The 22,130-nt window shown below is 41.0% G+C and overlaps 1 protein-coding gene across 2 annotated transcripts in view; it reads right to left on the minus strand.

Annotated features, from left to right (window-relative positions):
• Abca12 (ATP binding cassette subfamily A member 12) overlaps positions 1 to 22,130 on the minus strand; it is a 224,706-nt gene that overhangs the window by 135,042 nt on the left and 67,534 nt on the right. For both annotated transcript variants that reach the window (XM_060368592.1, XM_060368591.1), the window contains one exon: positions 14,718 to 14,811. In XM_060368592.1, the coding sequence (XP_060224575.1) occupies positions 14,718 to 14,811 (94 nt within the window). The remainder of the gene's footprint in view (positions 1 to 14,717; positions 14,812 to 22,130) is intronic.

Consider the following 22,130-nt stretch of genomic DNA (forward strand, 5'->3'; position numbering starts at 1 on the left):
TGTCCTATTGTATCAGTATGTCCTATATGATGAATGCATCCAAACAACTTGATCCAAACCAGAAGGTTGTCAAGTCTAGGACAAGTTACCTAACTGCTTACTGAGCGCTTACCACATGGACAGAGAGAATGTGGGCCTCCTTTGTTTGTATGGCGTGAGTTACCATATGAGATGTCCCATTGGCTGTAATCCCCTAACTAATTACCCCCAGCTAGGCTGGTTATCTCCAAAGTTAGATGATTTTCCTGACTGGTAGTTGACTTGAGTGCTGTGACCAAGTGCTCACGGGTTTGACAAGTATCCTGTATTTTCTTCTTTAATAATCCTGACTTGCTCAGAACAATGGAAATCACAATAACGAATCTCTCAGGATAGTTACAAGAACTGAATGCAATACTACACAAGATCATTGCTACAATTTTTCTGTTTTGTTTCTTCACACTCTTGGGTCAAAACCCAGGAGAGTGTCTTCATTTCTTCTAATCATTTTGTCCTCAACACTCAATCTCCACCATATTGTATTACTGCCATCTCCCCAGTATCTTACCCATTTTTTTTCCTTTTTTTTTTTTTTTTTTTTTTTGGTCTACCAATTTATATTAGTGGAGTGCCCACTGATTCACTGATTTTTATAATTCAAATAAAAATGCATGATTATGTTTTTTGCTCTGACTTCTTCTTATCATCATATCTCATCAGATCTGATTAGAATATACAGAACACCAGATCTCATTGCCATGACCTCATTTTCATTGTTTGTCAGGTAAAGTGATCCTAATATCTTCACTCTAGTAGTTGGCATTCCAGATAACTTGGTCATATTTTGCATATATAAGTGTGTTTCCTTCTGGTATCTAATGGAACCAGGCTGTGGTCTACTGATTGGTCTGTAGTGGGCTAATCAATGCTTCTGATGTGTTATGGTAAGAAAGATCCTTCAGCATATACCTTGTTAAGGAGAAACCAGAGAAATACATGAAACAAATCCCACATATATTCAGTTTGTTATAGTTGCAGGGAGAGAGGTGGAGGAAGAGTAAGAAAGTCAAACCTATGTTCAAAAATATAACTACTCATTTCACAGCCATACCATCATGATTTGGGTGAACTTCCTTCTTTTTCTTCCTCTTTCCTTACTTCCTTCCTTTGATCCATCCTTCCTGCCATCCATCCTTCCTACCACCCACCCATCCATCTTTCCTTCTTCCTTTCCCTTCCTTCCTGGAAAAACCTTATTCTGTTCTATGAATACCCAAATATTGCTGTTCCTCAAGTCTTATTCAGAATATTAAGCTTTACCTAACTTCTTTAAGCCTCAAAGTTCTCATGGTTATTGTTTTAAATCATAGTGAGTTTTTGATTCTTTGTTCTTGCTGTCAGTGTTGATGATACAATAGGATCTGGTTTTTAGATTTAGCCTGAACTGATTATGGACATTTTCATCTAAGAACTCTACACTCTCCTTCAGATCCTGTATAGTTCACAACAGAAAAATAAGCATTTCATTATGAGTAGCTGAATGGGAGACAGCACCATGGTTAAGAGTACTTGCTGCTCTTCCAGAGAACCCAATTCAGACCCCAATACCCACACCAAATTCTCATAACTCAAGAGATCTAATGACCTTTTCTTGCCTTCACAGTTACTGGCACACACAAAGCATACACACACACACACACACACATACAAATAAAGAGTTGTTGAATGTCCAGAGCATCCACACTAATGTATGTGGAAATAGGCTACAAAACAGGGATTAAAACCATGGCTCTACTATTTTAAGCATCCTTCTTGATGCTTCAGATGAGTCTAATCCCATTCTTATTCATTTGCTGTAGGCTTTAGTTGAGCTAAAGTTTAATACCCATTTCAGAACTTTCATCACTGCATCTTCAGGAGGTTTGGCCACATCACCTGTGCTAACATGGCTTTGATAATGATGGCAAGCACCCTGCCTATGCAATGCACTTGTTCCTGCGGCTTACCTTCTGGATTACACACTTATGCAAGATTGACACATAAAACTAAAGATAAAATCAACAAGATAATGACATCAAATGGCAGCTTTTGGTTTGCCTTTGGAAGCAAGATAATCCAGGGCACAAAATTTTGTACTTTACCCCATCAAGTTTTGAACTCCATTAGAAATAAAGCCTAGAAATGACACAGCAAAGCAAGCAGGATTCATACAAGGTGAGGAAAGTTTTCACATTATCTAGATTTGATTTTAGTGCACTTTTTTTCCGTAATAATTCATGTTAAAGTTCCATAGAGCAGTATATGAGAGCCAAATATAGCATCTGGTCCTTAATTCATCTGTTTCTCTTTGTGAGTTAAATGTCAATGAATACAACTCTTTCAGAGGAATTCCAGCTGCTCATACTTGTTAGACTTACACACACACACCACCTCTACTCTTGAAAAGACTGTCTCTAGCCAGACAGTGTTGGCTCAAGCCCTTAGCGCACCACTCAGAAAGCAGTGGTGAGTTCAAGTTCTGTGAGTTTAAGTCCAGCCTGGTCTATACAGCAAACTCCAGGAGAGCTAATGTTACATAGTGAGACCCTGTCTCAAAATGGTGATGATGATATGGTGGTGATGGTGGTGGTGATCAACCGTGTCAAAAACAAAACAATGCTGTTATACAAAGTTCATTTAACATGAAACGCTTACTCGGAGTCATCATAAAACTTCTCAAAATATAAGAGGTCCTTGACATTTGTATTTTTAGTATGTAGCTGCTGAACTTGGAACACGTATCCTTTCAATGACTGTGACAGAATGACACCCAACACAAGAAGGAAGTGCGCTCAGCCTCGTGTTATGGTTTCCCATTGACTTGTGAGTAAATTTGAACAGACTTCTTTATACCTCTGGCCTCAGTGATTGTTGCACCAAACCCGTCCATTTGTTCAATCAATATTTGGCAGGTGACGACTGAGTATCAAGCAGTATTCCAGAGAGCGGTTCTGTTAGCCGTACCAACAGCGAGGTGAGCATATATAAACAGTGCTGAGTGATTCTGTCTGACAGGTCACATAGGGAGTGGAAAGCAGATGTGCACAGGAAAATCTTGGCTTCAGTGCTTGGTGAGGTCTATCAGCGACACACATAAAAAAAATAACTGTCTTCATCTATAATATAGTTATATTTCAAAAATTATGTAATAAAAGCCTTGATATGTAGGGGCGGTGCTATACATTAGGCAATCAGGTAAGGGTTCTGCCATGGAGGGCCACGCATCTCAAACCTACGAGTTTTGTGTGTGTTCTTACTGCCCGACATGGACCTGATTGGTGTGAGTTTGCAAAATCTTGTCTTGGGAATCTTTGGAACTCTCTCTTCAAAGAGCAGAGCCTTGTTCCCTAGCTCCTGGATGAAGTTTGGATTTGGCGGCTTGTCTCTATACGAGAGAGTGTGGCATAAGTGAGGCTTGTAAAGCTAAGTCATAAAAATCCAAGTTTCTGAAGCTAGCACAACAAAGTCGTTCAACGTGGGAGCAATTGCTGTTCTTGCAGAAGACCCAAGTTTGGTTCCTGGCACCGACATGACAGCTTACAACTACCTGTAGTTCCAGTTCCAGAGTATCTGATACCCTCCTTTGGCCTCTGAGGGTATCAGGCATGTGCATGGTCCACATAAATACAAGAACATCCTCATATGCAAAAATATTTTTTTTAAGTAAAAGAAAACACCACGTTAATACCTGGTTGTCTCCTGGGTCACTTGTTCTGGAGAAAATCCAGCTACCAGGTATGAGAACGCTTGAGCAACACACGGAGAGGACTCCGTCCACCCACCAACACCTAATAACAGCATGTCAGTCATGGCAGCAATCTGCCTCAGAAAGAGATCCCGTCTCAGGTAACTAGAGATCACAGCAGCCCTCGCCAAAATCTTCATGCAAGATTATGAGAAACTCTGAGCCACACCCACAGCAAAATCACTCCCTAATTTTCAATCCATGGGAACCAGTGAGCGAATTCATTGCCGCTGCCATGAATTTTGGGGTGGGGGTGGGAGTGGGGTAGGGAGGAACTCCTGTAGAGTAACAAGCAGTCCACATAGTTATGATATTAATATATCATTATCTATTTAGATATTAATAAATCATCATCTACTACCTAAATAGTAGTATAAACAATTCTGGAAGAAAATACTGCCCACATGCTTACACTTTGTTGCATAGCCCTATTAATTAATTAAAGAGCAAATGTCTGATTGACTGTCATGTGCACAGAGCTACACCACATACTGTTCTTTAGTTACATTTAACTTTTTAAAATCTTCACTCTATAACGGCAGGCAGTGTGTGTTTCTTCCCTGTTCAACTAAGTAACAAGCAACTTGAGGACAGACAGCATCCTATCCACAAGACACGTCTTTACAGATAGGGCTCTCCAGAGACATCTTTGTACGATTTCCATAAAGGGCAGTCATTTCAGAAGAGACAGGAGACGTTGAAGTTTCTCATTGTTCTTGATGAGCAGCACAGCGTTATCCGACAGTGTGCAAGGCCCTTTGTCATGTGAAACCAGGTTTCTCTGCATATGCAACCTAAGTACTAAAACATTTCGGAGGGACGCCTGCTCAAGAAGTTGTGAACATTTGTATCCTTTGTCACTAATCTGGCAGTACTCTTTCAGAGAAAAGAAAACAATAAGAGGAAAATACTAAGAGCATTTGACCCCTGTTTCTCTTTAGTTGATGTATTTCCATCCCTCACATGTGTCTTAAATTGTATCAATTTCATTTGGACAGTTAGGAGCTAGAAAACATGGCCAACCTCGTATTGAGGGCTTCTGGGCTACTAAGAACAATTCTCTGACTTTTAAAAATATGGAAAGTGAAAAAAAATATGGAAAGTGAAGGATAGAAGGAAATGGTGTTAAGGGGGGAAAACTGGAGAAATAATTGTGGGGGAGAAGTCTACAGACATTGCAGACCTCAACATTTCCAATAAAGAGTTTTTGAAGAAGGAATTCCCAGACTAGAAATTCATTTCCAACCGGGTCACCTCTGCCTACACTTCTGAGGCATGTTCTTTCCTATTGTAACAAGGCATCTGAGCCTTGTGGTCTGAAGTTGGCTATGTGTGTGTGCATGTGTGAGAGTGTGTATGCTTTGTCAGAAACTGTACAGTGAAATGACAACAATGCTTCTCTTTAGAGTAACTCAGGACTTCCATATTTCACAGTCCAAATATAATTATTCAATTTATCAATAGGCTTGGACAGAAAAAATACACAGATGGCATGAAATAAAATAAATTCATTAAAAAAAAATGACTGGCTTCTCACTCCTTCAAAATAAAGATGAATACTTTTAGTTCTATCACCTACACTTTTAATAAGCACTCTGCTTGGACAATGGACTCTGAATTCCCATCCTGTGTCCCCACCCATGACAGCTGGTATCTGTAAGGAATGTACAGATGCTTATTGCCAACCTCACAAACCCCTACAGTCCCTCAAGTCTGCTGCTGAGGCATAGTTACAACATAGTTTTTCTGGGTATTATTCTAAGCCATATGGGGGCTACAGTAAAGCCTTTGGAAAAAGAGAAATTGGTAGTAGTGATTCTAGTTTTACCTTAAATTCTGCTATTTCTGTCATTGAATTCTTTCAATGATTTCTAAAATAATTTAATTAAAATATAATTGATCTTGCATCCTAAGCTTTTTACCGAATGTGTAGATTTGAGCTGTCTCTCTCCTGCTGTGCCCCAGTTCAGGTCCTAAGCGAAGTCATCAGTCTCGTCTCATTTGGTTCCTTTGCTCTAGGACCTACCTATGCTGTAGGATGAGAACAGCTTCTTCAGCATCTCTAATGCACTTACTGTGGTCATCTAGACATATGTGTGCTCATGGCTTTTCTCTCCAGCACCCCAGATACTTACCAGGCAACTTTTAAATATGTGATGATGGCACAAATATGTGTTGGGAAATTTTAGTCACCTCTTCCTCATCTCTCAGTGATGACTAGACACTAGAATATCATATCATAATGTTGTTCAATAACTGATGCTATGGTTTTTACATATAATATTATAAAAAATAATAATATCCATAACTAAAGCTGCTGTACTTCAGGATCAAGCACTGACGTATTTAGGAATTTTTAACTTGTTTAATATGCATAGTAACTCCATAAACTATATGCATTACACAGTACTGGAAACCGCAGCTCAGAGCGTCCGATAGACTTGCCCAAGGCGTGTTCCATTGAATCTGTGATTTCAACCTCTACATTGCCTCTCACAATGATGGCAATTTTATTCCAGTTATAATTATGTAAGTACATAAGCAAAACAAGTATAAGTCTCATGCTTCAAAATGTGAAAATTGTATAGGGCATTCTTACATTAATCCACAATAGAGTTCCAACTGGGCATAGAGAAAGAAAATTGTAATGTGCTGTGGCATTTCTTCCACATGGGGCTATTTCACTGTACACACACACACACACACACACACACACACACACACACACTGGTCCATTTATCAAAGACAAAGGACACGATGTGACCTAATCAGAAACAATGAAAAACTTAAAACAGCAAGAGTAGCGTTGATGACTAAAGTTCGGTAGGCCCGATTTCCTGAGTGATGCTTGGGAGAAAGTTTTAATGAACAGGCACACGGGAAGACTTGGTCAGCCAGCTGTGTCACTGATCCCTCACCATGAGCCATTCTGGGCTCTCTGCTCCCCAGGAAGTGAAGAGAATTAGCTAGCATAATCTCGTTAAGGCTGGATCTTGGCTTTAAATGGATATCGGAGAGAGCAACTGAGATTGATGACGTCAGCAGGTGCTGTTACTGTTCTTAGGAGAGCGTTGAAGAGCATTACTCAGCTTGTTCCTACCTGTAGGAACTTCTGTGTTCCCTGTGGTAGAGTAACTGGAGGTTCCCTGCTTCTTTTGAAGGGAGAGGAAGAGAAAAGAGTGAAAAAGATAAGACATGGGTGACTTCCGTAGCAAACTCCAGTGGAGCATTCTGGGAAGTTTGTCAGGCAAAGCTCTCAAAGTGGGGGTGATGCAAAATGGAGGGAGAGTAAAATAAGATAAATCCATTAATGCAATCAACAGCTGTACATTATCCTAACTCCCTTCTAGATAAATCAAGTTCTCTTGTACTTCAGAGGCATTTTGGGTTATCTGATGTAACTCTGTATACTTATCTCAAGAGAACATAAGTTGAGAAATCTTTTCTTCACATTGTCAGTCATTAGGGTGTGCCCTCTGCACTGCCAGAGACTCAGGGCTGGAGCTAGGGAAATGGGCAACTCACAGCAGGGGCTGCAGCCTGCTGGGCAGGAGTGAGGCAGAGCTGGGCTCACAGTAGCCTCCCCTTGCTCACTTCAAACAGCTCTGAGGAGAATGTCAAGGAAACCAGGGTTCAGGGCAACCTCTATTGTTTCTGTGTGCCTCCCAGAATTCTTCTTTAGGGTGTCATGTTAAGTGTCAGCACTTTTTTCAAGATGTTAGAAACCATTTCAGAATTTTCTGAAACTTGTTAGGCAACTTACAGACTATTAAATCTCCTACATAAAAATGTCAATGTCTCCTATGAGTTTAGAACTTCTAAATATTTGTGATGGAAATTTTAAGGCAGGCCTAGTTTGAGATGAGTAATGAGAATCTATTCTCCATTTTCTATGCAAGCATTATAGACACTTTTGTATTTAAGTTTTTCTTCATTATTTATTTTTCTCTCGTTTTAATTTTTTTTTAAATTAAGAAATAATTCCCTGTACTCTGCCAAAGGTTTGGTCATGAGTCTTTGCTTTGAAAACACTGCTAGTTAGAGTCTTTCAGATGCGCTCAGTAGACTCCTGTCATACGTTCAATGCACATCCCATCTGTCTTTCTAAACAAGGACAGGGAATCATAAGAAAGAAGGGGAGTTAGTCTGATGGGGAAAGGATAGGAGCTCCACAAGGACCAAATATATCTGGGCACAGGGTCTTTTCTGAGACTGACATTCAACCAAGGACCATGTATGGATATAACCTAGAACCTCCACTCAGATGTAGCCTGTGGTAGCTCAGTAACCAATTGGTTTCCCAAAGTGAGGGGAACAGGGACTATTTCTAACAGGAACTCGATGACTGGCTCTTTGGTCTCCCCACCCCTGAAGGGAGGAGCAGTCCTGTTAGGCTACAGAGGAGGGCTTTGCAGCCAGTCCTGAAGATACCTGATAAAACAGGAACAGATGAATGGGGAGGAGGTCCCTCCTATCAGGGGCACGGGGGAGATGAGGGAGGGAAGGAGGGACTGGGAGGGAATGAGGAATCGGGACATGGCTGGGATACAGAGTTAATAAAATGTAACTGATAAAAAATAAATTAAAAAAAATGAAAAAAAAAGAAATAATTACACCCTTTCCCCCTGCCAACCCTTTCTATTTCCCTCTCTTTTTTATGATAGCACAGTCATATTCACCTATATCTAAAAGTAAAAAAAAAAAAAAAAAAAAATCAAAGCCAAACAAGTTGTTGGCCTCTTACTCACTACATATTCACATAGGTTTTTTTTTTTTTTTTTTTATTTAAATCATCATTTGGGAGTGAATTTACAACCTAGTCTTCTGTAATAACCTTCTAAATTGTACCATCTTTTGACTTGCTGTATTCCTATTTGTTTCTTACATTAGGAACTGAGCTGTATCTGTTATGCCTGGGGTGTTATCACATGGTCGCTGCTGTCAATGTACTTCCTATGTGATAAGTGAGTTAAGGTTGCCATCAATCATGCTAATGCAAATATAATTCATTCTGTAATGTCAGGTGTAGTGAGGGTGATTAGAATTTAAATAATCAGAAAATGCTAAGGCTAAGATGTGAATTTATGTTCTGATAGGTTCCTAGGATGTGAAAGAAACAACCAAGTAAGAAGGCACATGGAGTGAGAAGGACATTAAGATAGTTTCTCTTTAAGTACAGGTATCCTACCTCAGAACCGAAAGATGGTAAAGCTGAGAAAGTCCTGACTATGAAGATCTTAAATGCAGAGTATTTTAGGATGTGTGGCAGAAGTTAGAAATGGAGTATGACCACACCCCTCTCAGCCACAGAATCAATCCAAGCATGAGACAATGCGATTCTGCTTTCAGAGTGAAACAGGAAGAATGGAAATGTACAGGAAACTCTGGAAAAAATTTCGTAAGACAGATTCTGACTGAGAGCTCTTGGTTATGGGAAGTTATAGAAGGGAGAAGTCAAAGATGACTCAAATATTTCTAAGCTGAGAGACTGACTAGTGTCCTGGATGAGAACAGAGAAGTCAAAGAAGGCAATGCCCATCAAATGCTGAATAATGCTGAGTCCTGACCCTCCCAGAACAAAACCCTTTCATCCTGGGCACAGCAACCTGCATGGATTTCACAAGCCACCAAGTGACCAACAATGTAAGGGAACTCTTACATTCCTTAGACCCACTAACAGAAAAACGGAATGAGTTCACCACCCTGGCCAAGGTCAATCAATAAATTTCCAGCCAATCAAGATAGCAAGCCAAATTCTATAGCTGTCTGAGACTCTCGACAGTTCCACTGACTCGTGTGATTGCTGGAGAATAAATGCAGGTATCTATCCTCCCCTGTGTGAAAACACCCCAGGCAAAATCAACAGGAAAATGCCTCATCTTCCTGGCTTCCTTAGCTCTCACTTGAGAGATGTCTTTTAGGAGCATAAGATGACTCAATAGCTTCTTAACAATTCACGCATTAGGCTAAAACAACCTGCTTGGATCTCACAGACCTGCCGCTCATCAGTCACTTCAATCTTCCTCAAAACATGGTTTTCTAGACCCGCTGATAGGTAGGAAAACCAACTGAGGTCCCTTTTCAGTCTATGGAAATACTGATAGATGGCAGGAGGAAGAAATCAAAGACTGAGGCAAGCCTCAGGGTCGTGATGGTTAACACCAACTAGCTAGATGTGTGTGGGTGAAAACTGGGTAAAATCCAGACTTCTAGTGTGAGCATTGGTGAGCTGATGATATCTGTGTGCTTTCAGTTTCTTTAGCTTTCAAAGTAGCTCAAAGAGCTGATGTATTAACTGAGCTAATACAGCACAGGACTCAGCATGGTGTTTACCATATCATAGTTTCTAGTTAATGTTTCCTGTTGTTATCATCATGTGTCTCTAAATGCAAAAGGTATGATTTGGGGGTCAAAACACGTGCTAGAAATGTTAGCTGAGCTTGTATTCATTCAAGCTATGACATCACACCTGGATGGACAGAACTTAGTATAACCAGTCTATGATAGCATAGACTGGTGTAGTTCAATTGACCCCTGCCTTGTACCAGCTCCTATCAGGTTTAACATTTGAGATATGAATTTGCTACCCTTTAAGGAAGAAGGTATATTAGGAAATGATAGCTTTAACATATTTGGGTTTTAATTCAGTATGTGGTAATATTTGTACAACATACTTTTCATTATGCTTTCAGCAATATTTTCAATCACTTGAAAATATTTGTTAAAACTACACACAAGAAAATGTGATGCCTTGTTAGTCAGGACTGCATTCTCTGGTATCTACTGGTTTCAGTAAGACAGGATCTTACCGCTCTTTACAGTTCTTCAGCAGCCAGCTACCCTGGACCTTTTGGGCATATGTATAAGAAAATAAGAAAACTGTGTGGCCTACCATAGCTGAGCTTAGTCTGAGAATGTACTGGAGAGGTTTGGTATGTTTTGTTTCACTTTGCTCCTAAGTGTGGCATCTGCACTTTGAAGTCATCTCTTGACAAGTCCCTGCATGTGGAGATTGCAAGAGGTTGGACTGCCTTCAAAGTTGGCGCCACGGCCCCTATCTTTCGGAATGAAGGAGAAGCGTTGGAGCCTGACTCCCAGGCTTGGGAGGTTTTCTCTCCCAAGATTTGCAATATGCAAGAGCTGGTTGTTGCAACATGAAAGACTGAGAGAAGGCAGATGATAGGAAGAATAAGTCTGCAGAGGCTCCTCCATCTCAGAGACTAGCTGCTTCCCCACTCACCCCAAATCCAAACTTCTCCAGGTGCCCGGCCATCAAAAATACTACAGAGGGAGTCTTTGGAGTCACTTATTATAGTTTTTTTTCTGAATGGCTAATAGAATCCTACAGGCCTGCTAAACTATTCTGAGAGCAGAATGTGACCGTGGGATTACAAATGTCATTCTCATCGTGACCAAGTTTCATCAAAGGGTGTAGTCTAATGAATGTCTCATCTTATTATGCTATTGCCCAACCAGCGGTATAGCCCAGAAAGGGTTTAGCCTCTCTAAAACAGGATCTGAGATCTGTGATAGTGCAACCACAGTGATGCACTGTGAGTCAGAGCATGCTGTACTGAATACTAATACCAAGGAAGACTCCAAGATGCGCGTCACAGCACCTTTCTCTATACTTCTTGCTTTTGTGACAGAAGTGCTTATATTTTTTTCACCCTTGATGTTTAGTCCTCCTTTACTGATATAAATGATACGACAGGAGAACCAAACAGTAGCTACTAGATGTAAGAATTAATGAGTTTTAGCTGGATGGTAGTGGCGCACGCCTTTTATCCCAGCACTTAGGAGGCAGAGGCAGGTGGGTCTTTGTGAGTTCAAGACCAGCCTGCTCTACAGAGTGAGTTCCCAGACAGCCAGGACTATGCAGAGAAATCTTGTCTTGAAAAACCAGAAGGGAAAAAAGGAAGGAAAGAAGGAAGGGAGGAAGGGAGAGAAGGAGGGAAAAAAGGAGGGAGGGAGGAAGGGAGGGAGGGAGGGAGAAAAGGAGGGAAGGAAGGAAGGAAAAAAGGGAGGGAGGAAGAAAGGAAGGAAGAAAAGGAGGGAGGGGGAAAGAAGGAAGGAATGAAAGGAGGGAGGGGGGAAAGAAGGAAGGTAGGTGATTTTTAGTAGCTTAGTATCACTCTAGAACAGGACTGCCCAGGTCAGACATCACCACTCATTATTGTGATATCTTAGTTGTTTCTCAGCTCCTGTGTGATCAGTTTTCTTAGTTATGAAGTGAATAATCCAGTCATTACCCTCCTTAATGCCTGTCACAGAGTATGAGATCAATAACTACTTATTATTATTTTCTATTGGCCAGTTTTGATTTTTTCAATATTGTAAATAAATGTGAAACCCAAACCAAGGACAACTAAAACAGCAACATAGAAACTACCTAGATCCAGAGCTGGAGAGATGGCTCAGTAGTTAAGAGCACTGGCTAGTCTTCCAGAGCACCTGGGCTCAATTCCCAGTACCCACATGGCAGCTCACAAATGTCTTTAACTCCTATTCCAGGAAATCTGACACCCTCACGCAAACATACATGCAGTCAAAAGACCAACGTAAATAAAATGAAAACAAATAATTTTTTTTTAAAGTACCTAAGTCTAAACTGTCATTGAGGAGTTGTGCCTTTTACTCTCAGGGGGTGAAGATGGAATGGGCAGCCCCTTTAATGTTAGTCTCAGACACTCCGATTTGCTCCTCTGGAACAATACTTTCAACAACATAATTGTTTTTTGTAGTCTGTTAATCAGGAGTGGAAATCCTGAACATACTTTTTTTTACTCTTATTTACAAAGATCTAGACCAGTTAATGAATGTTCAAGAGACTTCGTATAGGCTCCAAATCTCCAAAACAAAGAAGCAGAGACAACCAGTTTCCAATACCTTTCTCCCGTGTCCACATTACTGAGTTTTGGCAAACAGCAACCTCTCTGGGCTCTGGGTGTCTCGCGTGTAACATGGACAGGCCCTTTCCAATCTTGATAACAAACCAATCTGCTGCTTTTTTTTTTTTTTTACAAGGCTTATGTGGTCTTAGAGGCTAGCAAACATGTTCAGTATTTGACCTCTGCTGTAATTTTGTTCTCCTCCTCCAGACATGATCGCTTTATATCCAATTATTACTACAGTGTGCAATAGCCACAAACTACAATGGGTTTTCACCTCATCCTCTGATACAGTGCTTCTTTCAGAACCCTCCAGATTAGGCCTGGAGGCACCGCTCACTCTTTTCTCATTTCTTGCTAGCTCCATGGGATGCTGAGACCTCTGTATCATTTCCTCCATGAACCTCTAATTCCTACCAGTCAGTACCGGTTAGTTTAAGACCTCTGATTCCCAAACCTTTACACTTCTTTTCTGAAAGTTTCACGAGAGAATTTGAGGTAACCAGAAAAAAAAATCCTTAAAAATAAGAAATTGCTGAAAGTGGGTTGAAAGGCTCTAGTAAACTCCTGTCACTGTCAGTGTCCCAATTACATGATATTGTATTATTGCTACAGTCTGTGTTATATGCTGAAGATATAAAGGACACATAAACTTCATTAAATACACAGTAAATCTGTTGCAACGAGCTAATGCGCACGCAAAGCAGAAAATGAAATTATGCTGCTTAATAACAGCTTAATAAGTTCCCTTTGACAACTTTATATAATGACTTACGGAAAAGTCCTTCAGGAAAAAAAAAATGAGGGTGCTATTCAGATGTAAGGATTGCTTATTCTAGCACCAAGAGTTTAAATGCCTCACACTAACTGAACTGGTATTTTCTGAATTATCCTGCTGTGCATGATTGAAATAGATTCCATGTGGTTCTCATTCTGTTTCTCATGACGGGTGACTGAAAATCACTGTGCTTTAAAGTCAATTAGCGCTATTGCTACAGTACAATTCAGCATTGTATTCTGTACACTGCCAATTGTCATAATTATTTGTTTTTGGTTTTGTAAGGTTGTTTGATAAGGATCTTTTAAGGAGGTTGCTGCTTTTACCCCCAAACTAAGAAAAATAATCCCCCAAAGCAGTTAACTGCAAGAGCATATACCAAAAGCAGCACTGGCCAAATGATTGAGGTTCAAAGCTCCCCCTCTGATGCTCAGAACTTCCTGAGTCCTTCCTGCATCTCTGTGTCAGGTCCAAAAGAAAATAATGGAGGGAGCTAGGCAGTCTGCCCACTTATAGCTGGGCAGTGACTTCATAGCTGTGAAACAGCCCTAATTGGGAAACAACCACCTTTCAAACGAAATACATTGACACGTTTACGCCGTTCAGCTCTCAGCGTGAAGAACAAGAGTGTTTACAGCCCAGGCTTATTGGTTCAGCTGATCAAAAACGAGTTTGTGTTTTCTGCTATGGGAGTAAAGAATGGCAGAGCCCGCAGTAGCTGTCTTGTGTTGTTGTGCCATGGTGAGACTCGTGATGTAGATCAGGCAGGAAGATTTCAGTTCATTCTGTCCTCTACACGCTCCATGTTATTCTGCATAACTGATAGATACAAAACTGTAGCGTGGTCTCTCTCCCGTGAGATAACGCCTTGCTGGGAAGCCTGGGTTGACATCTAACTCAAAGTTCTCCCATCTTAGTCTTCCAAGCACTGGGATTATAAACACATATCGCCGCATCTGGCTCAGGGTCAACATTTTTGTTACTTGAGAATTTCAAACATGTATATAATGTGTTTTTATGACTCTCTCATTCCCACCTCTCCAGTTTCTCCTCCATCCCCCTGTCTGTACCACTTTTTCCTCCTAACTTCTTGTGTCTGCCCCACCCCAGAGTCCACTTTCTGATTTGGAAAACTGCGAGGGAACTACACAAACTGTTTATGCAGCTACTGCCAAGGAGAAATACTATTTAAAAAATTAAAGTTTCGACGGGAGCACTCACATGGCACTAAAATATATTTTAGGTAGAATACAAGCATTAGAGAAACAATCGGTTATTTACTTACAAGTTGGTTTTGCTGTTGGTGGGAATTTGGTCCGAGTAATAGCCAGAATTATGAAAATAATGACTGGCCATAAGATTAAGACAAGTGTCCAAAGCTGCAAAGCAACAATAGAAAAGTGTTAGAGTACTGACAGTAACTTAAATAAAATTATGTATACTCAAACAAACAAACAAAAACTACTGAATACAAGAAAAAAATCAAACTATAGCAGTCCAACACAGCCCAGATATTTCACTACATGTATATGAATAGGAAAATAAGGAAAGAATTTCATAAATGCAGGGAACTTCATAAGAATGGCTTTTTCAGATCCAGTCTTCAAATGTTTACTTGAGGGTCACTCTCCGGTAATCAATTATGGCCGTCCCAAGAGTGATTATCTTAAACCTCAAATCAGATCAGTAAATATTTAGTAGAAATTCCAGGAAATATTTTAGTATTTTCCACTTGTCCTGTGGTTAAGAGTCCCAAGCAGAGCATATCAAATACAGTATAATTTCAACCTGGAAACATCTTACAGTTTCCATTGTCAGCACTGTCTGCTCTGCCAGAAAGACTAGCATACGGCCTTGAGTGACAGCCCAGTAAATACTGTTGAACAAAGCCGTGGAAAAATGAGCCAACAACATGAATAGTTGAGTCAGACGGTGAACTGCCGCTCTTTGCCACCGCGTGTAACATCTTGTGTGCTTCCATTGTACAGCCTAATTTATTGGTTCCCAGGAAATATGAACAGCTCATTTAAGCCAAGGACAATGTTGTATTCATTCCTTAATTTTCACTACCTGGTGTGAAATAGGCTCCCAAGGAATGCACACTGCACTGAGAGAGTTTCACTTTCAGGCCCAGCGGTAGCAGCCTGCCCTCCCAATTTACATACAGCTGGGGCCCAGGGAGGTAGACCAGCCTCAGTGGGGGAAAAGTGCTTGCCATGTAAGGCTAAGGACCTGAGTGCCGTACCCCAAACACATGCAGAGAGGTGCAAAGTGAGAACGACTCCACAAAGTTGTCCTCTGATCAACACACACACGCACACAAACGATAATGGTGATAACAGTAATCATAACAGACATTTTAGAAGTCACAGTTGAGCCTATTGGTTCGGGTCCCTCATCGCTCCGAAGGCTCAGGCAGAAAGAAGGCACATTCAAATGCTGTCTGCGCCACCGAGTGAGCTCGGCTTGATCCCGGACAGTTTAGTGAGGTCTTGTATCAAAATAAAAAATAAAAAGGAGGCTCAATCTAATTTGTGCAAGAGCCTGGATTCAGTCCTCGGGACTGAGAAAGGTGTAACTCCCCATCCACCTGCTATCTTTCAGGCCTATGATACTGGTTCCACGGCAGGGGAAACCACATATTCCCAAAAGCATCACCTGCGCTGTGCTCAAACAGAGCGCGGAGCACGAACCTTGCTTGTTCTCAGTCCTCTTGCCTGTGTGTGGACCCTTCCTTCTTTTGGTCCTGTTATACTGTCAGACTTCTATCCTTGCACACCCACTTTTCAAAGCAAACCTCAAAGTTTTTCTCCCCGCGGCTCGTCAGTTTCAGACTAATCCAAAACCGATCAGTTATTGATCCCACAGTAACTCCAACCTGAAAAAACTCCACTCAAATCTCTGCTCTAAGGGCAAGATTCTCCTCGCCGGTAGGTGAACTTCGGGTATAAGTGCAGGTTTGTTGCTGTTGTTTCGCTATTTGGGGCTTTATTTATTTATTAAGATTTGAAGACCTCCTTTTAGCTTTCAGACGTCTGGCCTTGCTCGGTTTGAAGGTAGCCGAGATGTGCCCAGACAGGTGGAACAGCTCACTGCGAAGTGACGCTTCCCAGACAGTGATGTCTACGCTGAGCCGCCTGGGGAACCTCCCAAACGTTCAGATGTGGGGTTGGTAGATCTGAAGGAGACCTAAGGGTCTGCGCGTCCACGGCTCCCGGGTAGGTGGTGCTGATGGTCCACAGACTACGCTTGGCCCAGCCGGGAGCGAGACGGGCAGAACCGTCTATCGGGTCTTACGATATCTTTGCTGTGAAGCCCCCTCGGGGTCATTTGATGGATAGGATTCGGGGACACTTTAAAGCTTAAATGTGAGGAAACATCATGTTTTCGTTTTCTGTAGCTTGTAATTAAAACTTCCAATAATCATGAATGTAGGCGAGGAACTCGGATGCCTGCGGTCTTTCCAGCGTCAAAACTCATGGATATTTCAAAACCACATTTGGATTGCTGCAAGTACCCCAAATGCTATTTTTACTCATTGGCATGTTAAAATGATGGTTCTGTGCAGTTGCCACTAGGCCTTTTGTTTAATGCGATAGTTTTGTGTTTTTTTTTAAAGACTCACATTTCATCATATCATAAATTCTCTTTTGACACTTTAATCAGAATTTTGATAAAGCTGGCTTTGTTTACAATTCTACTTATTCAATTTATTTCTATTTTATGAATTTTGAAACATCACTGCTAGAAGAGCCACAGACTAGCCCTGACTGCCAAACACAACAAAGGCATCAAAAATGTTAAAGACTCTTCATCTGGTTCCCCTCCCTTACGTCTTCTGTTTACCAGATGTGAGCAGAACTTCTCCAAACTAACACACACACTCGATGTGTGGACAGATCCTGAGGATGGGTGTGTATCTCGAGATATTCAGGGCAGGACCGTTTAATATAATTAAAGTTAATGCTGTTTTGAAGGTTAAAAAAGAAATCATTGCAGAGAGCAGATTGGAAAAAAAAATATCAGAGCCACAGAATTATAAATGGCATTGTTATTCTTGCCTGGCCCTTGACTAGTAGAGAATTGGAGTCTGTTTTTCAAACATCCTAGATACAAAATAGCTATCATACTTTATGTGACTCATTTGAAATGTGCACTACAGGGAACTGAGTTTAAAAAAATGAATTATTGTGGATTTAACCATTAGGTATGGAAGATCATAGTTTCTATTTAAGGAATTTTTTTAATAGGAGGTGTGGAGTCTATTAGTTGCTTTTAGAAGCTTCTATTTGTTGTCTCCAGTAGCCTCATCAGAATTAGCAACTGAGATAATTATTTCAGACACCTACCTTCAAATGATGAACACACTATTTCTTTAAGGGCATTTCTTTTCTTTCTTAACATTTTATTTAATTATTTATTTTATTTATTTATTACATTTTATTCACATTGTAGTCCAGCTGTAGTTCCCTCACTCGCCCACTCCCAATCCTGCCCTCTGTCCCTCATCTCCTCCTACGCCCCTCCCCGAATTCACTGCTAGGGGAGGTCCTCTTCCCCTTCCATCTGACCCTACCTTATCAGGTCTCATCAGGACTGGCTGTACTGTCTTCCTCTGTGGCGTGGTAAGGCGCCCCCCCTTCAGGGGGAGGTGATCAAAGAGCCAGTCACCTGAATTCATGTCAGAGACAGCCCCTATATCCCTTACTAGCTAACCCTCTTGGACACTGAGCTGCCATGGGCTACATCTGTGCAGGGGTTCTAGGTTATCTCCATGCATAGTCCTTGGTTGGAGTATCAGTCTCAGAAAAGACCCTTGCGTAAGGGCATTTCTTAAAGTTATCTTTTTTTATTGATCTAATTGGATGATTTTTTTCATGAGGTTGTTTTGGTAAGTTTTGAAATTAATTTTAGAGCAATTTTAAATTCAGACAAAAATGCAGTCTGAGTAGGAGAAATTTAAGGCAAAAAATTTAAGGCATTTTAGGCAAAAATAAAACAAAACAGAAAACTGTAAAATCTATTATCACAGGATTTTGCTACGATTTTAGTTTACAAGTTTGAGGACTTCTCTGCATAAGGCAGCTCAGAGGGATGATAAAGTCGACAAGTTAATCACAAAAACAAGAAATAAACTTTAAATTTCCTTAACAGCGAGGTTGCTTTCAGTTCTGTGCTAAATACTATAGTAAGCAACCCGAAAGGCAGTGTCAAGGATCCAAATATCGAACCAATGAGCCTTGACTTCTGTTTGTTTGGCAAAAGGTTAATGTATTGATTCTACACTTATAGACACAGGCCTTACTTAACACTTGGAGGAATACCATTCCTGAAGGTTCTACATTCGTGCTGATATTTTAATTGTCTCAGTCTACCTCTGCGACTCATTTGTATTTCATTACCCTGTGCTTTGACATTTAAAGACATATGGACCCTAAGTTATAAATTCCTTGGCAGATGATATTTGTGTTTTTTTTCAAATCATTCAGTGTTTGTTTTCTATCTGAAATGCCCTGTTCTGTTATTTCTCTCTCCATTCATTCCTGAACAATTCATTTTTTTAAAATCCTGGGGTAAAATCCATCCATACTCGAACTGAAGAGGTCACAGTAGCCAAGTAAGAGAAGGAGATTTCTATAAACAGTTGTTGGGGACCCCGGTGGTAGGATAGGCCAGTGGGGGATGTTGGAACCCTGGTGAGGAATTCAGAGAGAGGAAAGGAAAGTGACCAGACTTGTATGGTAAAACTGACCAAAATTTTCCCATTAGGGGAATCCAAATTCTCATTATCCATTAGGGGAATTACGACCATGAAAAGGAAAGGAGCTAGGGTAAATCAGTAGTGGTGGGTCGGAATTATTAACATGAGTATAAGCTTAGGATGGCCAATCTCTCTTGTGAACTTGACACAAGTGAGAAGAGAGATTCTCAACTGAAGAACTGTCTCCATCAGATTGGCCCGTGGAGATGTCTATAGGGACATTTCCTTTGTCACAAACTGATGTAGGAGGACCCATCCACTGTGGGCAGCACCATTCCTAGGCAGGTGGGCTGAGGAACAAGCCAAAAACGAGCATTCCTCCATGGTTTCAGCTTCAGCCTCCTGCCTTGAGTTCTTATCTTGGCTTCACTTAATTGTGAACTGTAACTTGTAAGCTTAAATAAACCCTTTCCTCCCCAAAGTTGATTTTTGTCTGAGTGGTTTATCACGGCAACAGAAAATCAAGCTAAGACATTCCTCATTTCCAAAATGTATATTAAAAGTCATGATGGCATATTCATTAATGCCAGCAGTAGAGAAAGACAGGCAGGTGAATCACTGAGTTCAAAGCCAGCCTGGTCTACACAGCAAGTTACAGGCTAGCCAGCACTACATAATGAGATGAAAAAAAAAAGGGGTGCAAAAGCCAAAATAATGGATATAAATACGTGTTGCTTATTCCATGTTTTTCTACTTTATGATTCCAAAGTTCTTCCCACCTCGATTTATATGATTGTCTCAGCCCTGAAAACACTAACTTATCTAAGAAATCTCAGCTTCTAGTTTTCATCCAAGAGCTATCAATGATCACTGATAGTAGATTATCACTGTTTCCAGGCCTGAACATAGCTAGTAAATACATGTAAAAGATAAAGAGAAATTTATTCATCAATCAATCAGTCATTAAATAGACTGATGCAGACAGATAGAAGGAATTTAATAGTGATGTTGTTCAGAGACTGCAAAATAATGAGAATATACACAAGACAAAAGTACTGGCCCACGAATCTCAAATTTGTTTCTATGGCCAAGTTTAAAAATTAAAATAGCTAGGGGCCACTGAGCCTACAGATATAAACAAACACATCCGTGAGCAGACAAATAAGTAGAATGCCCATCGAGAAACGGAATGCATGTGCACATTTTCTTGCAAAGGGGAAGCTGGCATCAAGCACTGCTGATAAGATGCAGTGGCAGAAGAGAGAACCGCTTTCCTGAGTTTCTTGCCCAAGATAACGAACCGCTGTAAAAACTGAGGAAATGACCAGTGTCGCAGCACATTGGTCCTCCCCCTGAGGGTTTACGAGATCTAGGGTCACAGACGGCGGCAAAGACTTACGGAGGTGAGAGCTATGAAAACCGCGTGCTACATCTGATGCTGAGCAGGGCCCTTCAGCCTTATAGGACCCAGTTCTAAGAACCGGCAAAGACTGAACTGCACCTAAGAGTATGGTGGAGTTTTACATCCACAGACAGAAAGCACACTACCGTCTTAGGGCGTGGAGGCGCTGGCCTCAAACAGCGGTGGACTTCTGTGCTGTCCTGATGACTTTTCTTTTAAATTGAAGTTATTTCAAAGTAAAAAGTCTGGAAATGATTTTAAAGGTCTCTGTACCTGTTCTTGAAAAGGTCCAGACCCAATGCAAAAACACGAGCATAGAGATAAAGCAATAGGAAAAGAGATAGCAAACAGACGAGCTTCCTAGGCAGAAATTCTATCTACCCAGGCACAAAGTTATTAAACTTGGGGGATGATTTTAGCTTGGAGATAGATATGATTACAACACGGAAGTCCTTTCACGGGTTAGGCACATGCATTCCTGCTTTCCACAAACAAACAAACAAGAGACACAGAGGGCACAGCGTAACAAAGGAACAGCAGCTGACGAGGCTGGTGTTGTAAGAGCAGGTTAGTCAACAGAGCCCATGTGGGTGGACCCTTCTGGTGGGCACAGCTGCAAGCTCTCTGAGTGGACTGTCACAGTAACCTGGGGCTTCCTTCCAAACGTCAGTAGTGAGGCCATTTCCGTGAAGTGGGGAGAAAGGTGAATAGGGCGGGGGTAGGGTGGGGGGAGTGGAGATTGAGAAGGAGGGAGGGGTGTTGAAGGTTGTTTTTATAAGATCCTGTGAATGGGAGGGCAGCATGCATGTCTTCCCTGTTTTCATTGCTTAGCACATGCTGAGCACGTATTCTACCACTGAGCTCCATCCTAGCGCGGTGATTTTTGGTTTTGTGTGTTTTGCTTTTAATTGGTCGTTAGTTACTGTCTAAAACAATGGATTTCGTGATGACATATTCACACACAGTATCTTGATGTGTTTTGTTCTTTCACCCTCGGGTTGGAGGAGGAAGGGTAGACACTGGGCCACATTTCCATTCAGTACACTCAGCGAAGTCATCCACACAAACTGGCATCAATCAAATGCAAACTCACCCCAAAATTTCCACAGAGAGTTGATCTGCAGTACAGAGCAACTATAGAATGAATTATTCAGTTGCATTTACCTCCATAAGAACTCTTGTTTTGAATCTTTGAGAAATCTCACAAAACTGGTTTTCTGAAAAACAGCTTATCATTTCACTCTCAACTCCACTACCTTCTCAGAATTGTTTACTCTAATTCTTGCTAGTCTCTGACTCAGCTTATGCTTATCATTGTTACTATTTCTAATTATTTTGCTAATGGGTAAATTAAAAAAAAAAAACGTTAAATTAGCTAAGCATGGTGACACATGCCTTTAATCCCAGCACTCAGGGAGGCAGAAACAGAGGCAGGCACATTGCTGTGAGTTCAAGGCCAACCTGGTCTACAAAGCAAGTCCAGGACAGCCAAGGCTACACAGAGAAACCCTGTCTTGAAAAGCAGAAATAAAACAATAAAATGAACAAAAAAGAGCTAAACACCTATTTTAGAACTTGAGAAAATGACTTTGAAA

This window comes from Meriones unguiculatus, chromosome 15 (genome assembly GCF_030254825.1).
Source record: "Meriones unguiculatus strain TT.TT164.6M chromosome 15, Bangor_MerUng_6.1, whole genome shotgun sequence".
NCBI classification, from domain to species: Eukaryota; Metazoa; Chordata; class Mammalia; order Rodentia; family Muridae; genus Meriones; species Meriones unguiculatus.